The sequence below is a fragment of the Sander vitreus genome, unplaced genomic scaffold (genome assembly GCF_031162955.1).
Source record: "Sander vitreus isolate 19-12246 unplaced genomic scaffold, sanVit1 ctg392_0, whole genome shotgun sequence".
NCBI lineage: Eukaryota > Metazoa > Chordata > Actinopteri > Perciformes > Percidae > Sander > Sander vitreus.
In genome coordinates, this window is record NW_027595517.1 from 35001 (window position 1) to 37500 (window position 2500).

At 48.2% G+C, this 2500-nt stretch overlaps 1 protein-coding gene across 1 annotated transcript in view; it reads right to left on the minus strand.

Annotated features, from left to right (window-relative positions):
• The window catches only part of LOC144513956 (mitochondrial inner membrane m-AAA protease component AFG3L2-like), a 25314-nt gene that overhangs the window by 1246 nt on the left and 21568 nt on the right, over positions 1–2500 (minus strand). The window contains exon 17 of the mRNA XM_078245144.1: positions 1–1119. This exon is cut by the window's left edge and continues 1246 nt beyond it. Coding sequence (XP_078101270.1) covers positions 880–1119 — 240 coding nt within the window. The 3' untranslated portion in view covers positions 1–879. The remainder of the gene's footprint in view (positions 1120–2500) is intronic.

A 2500-nucleotide genomic window follows, 5' to 3' on the forward strand; every position in this document is an offset into this window, starting at 1 on the left:
TCTAGGAACGGTATGTCCTGGGAACAGCATGTCCTAGGAACGGTATGTTCTAGGAACGGTATGTTCTAGGAACGGCATGTCCTAGGAACGGTATGTTTTAAGAACGGCATGTCCTGGGAACAGCATGTTCTAGGAACGGTATGTTCTAGGAACGGCATGTCCTGGGAACAGCATGTCCTGGGAACAGCATGTCCTGGGAACAGCATGTCCTGGGAACAGTATGTCCTGGGAACAGCATGTCCTAGGAACAGCATGTCCTAGGAACGGTATGTCCTGGGAACAGCATGTCCTAGGAACGGTATGTTTTAAGAACGGCATGTCCTAGGAACAGCATGTCCTAGGAACGGTATGTTTTAAGAACGGCATGTCCTAAGAACGGCATGTCCTAGGAACGGTATGTTCTAGGAACGGTATGTCCTAGGAACGGCATGTCCTAAGAACGGCATGTCCTAGGAACGGTATGTCCTAGGAACGGCATGTTTTAAGAACGGTATGTCCTAGGAACGGCATGTTTTAAGAACGGTATGTCCTAGGAACGGTATGTTTTAAGAACGGTATGTTCTAGGAACGATATTTCCTAGGAACGGTATGTTTTAAGAACGGTATGTTCTAGGAACGATATTTCCTAGGAACGGTATGTACTAGGAACTGCAAAAATCCCTCTGGTCAGAAAGAGGCTATAGTGGTGGGTATGAGAGTGAAGGGTGAGTTCCCTCCAGAGATGTGATAACGTGAAGGTGATTATGATCAGATGAAGTCGTGGGTAGAACGCAGACATCCAACAGAAAGCGTGAGAACTCTATAGTCTGAAGAGGAAATGTTCTCAGAGCTCCTGATGTTCTCCAGACAGACGATCCTTTAGATTAGCAGTAGAGTTCTTCAGAAAGGCATCCCTCCAGAGATCTGCCGGGCCACCTGTTCCTCCGGAGTCTCCGGTTTCTCCTTCCTCTCGCGGTTCCAGTCCTTCAGACCCTCTGGCAGCGTCGTGTCCTCGTCCATACCTCCCGTTCCCTCCACGAACTCCTCGTACGTCGACTTCTCAGCAAACGGACGTTTGCCCAGCAGCTCCACCATGTCGCTTTTATCCAGAACTTCTTTCTCCAGCAGCCGCAGCGCCACCTGCAGGACGGAGACAGAGACAACGGACACAGTCACAACTCTACATGAAACCTAACAGCTGCAGGATGGAGACAGAGACAACGGACACAGTCACAGCTCTACATGAAACCTAACAGCTGCAGGATGGAGACAGAGACAACGGACACAGTCACAACTCTACATGAACCCAAACAGCTGCAGGACAGAGACAACGGACACAGTCACAGCTCTACATGAAACCTAACAGCTGCAGGACAGAGACAACGGACACAGTCACAACTCTACATGAAACCTAACAGCTGCAGGATGGAGACAGAGACAACGGACACAGTCACAGCTCTGCATGAACCCAAACAGCTGCAGGACAGAGACAGTGATGTCATTTACAGAACTGCCTCAAACTCTCTCCAGAATAAACTGGATGTTGTCTACCATAGTGCCATAAATTTGGTGACCAGAGCCGCCTATAACACCCACCACTGCAGCCTCTATGCATTAGCCGGCTGGCCCTCGTTACACACTCGTCACTTAAACTCACTGGTACCAACTCATTCACAAGTCCTTGCTAGGCAAAGCCCCGCTGTACCTACGCTCACTGGTCACAATAGCAGTTACATCTCCTTGGTCCCCCCAAAGGCCCACACCTCCTTTGGCTGCCACTCCTTCCAGTTCTTGCACCCCTTATTGCATTCCATTACCTCAGTCACGACCCATTGCATATTTGCACAAATGTACATCTTCACCTGCATTGCTGTCATACTCTGTTTACGCCCTTTTGCACTATTCATCCGCCCAGGTATGCTCAACTGTCATTCCTCCAACCTTTGTTGTCACACAACTTTTGTACACCACAATCTGCACCAACTGTACATTGACTCTTTACTACATCTCAGCATTTACATAGACTGTCCATTCATGTATATTGTGTTATCACCATATCTCTTTCGCATGTCCTTCGACTTAGTTACACCTCACTCTGCGCCAGCTTTGTAATGCCTACTTAATCTGTACTTGACTCTGTTGTATCATATTGTACTCTGTAATCCTGTACTGTATTGAATGTGAAACTGTATGCTGTCGTGTACGCCTACGCTTGGGTGGGCCAGGTCGCCGTTGCAAATGTTCCTGTTCTCAACGGCGACCTGGTTAAATAAAGGTTACATAAAAAATAACAACTCTACATGAACCCTTACCCTACAGTCCCATTAGCTTAAAGAGAGCGACATGCACTTGCTTGATGGGCGCTCCTGGGTGTGCCTAGCCTACTCCTGGTTGCTTGGCAACAGTAAACAGAAATTCTCCGGTGCTACCTTAAACCACGTCTGAAAAGTCACTTCAGAGGTATTGTCAAGTCCCAAGTCTGCAGGAAAGAGACAGACACAACGCTGCATGAAACATGAAC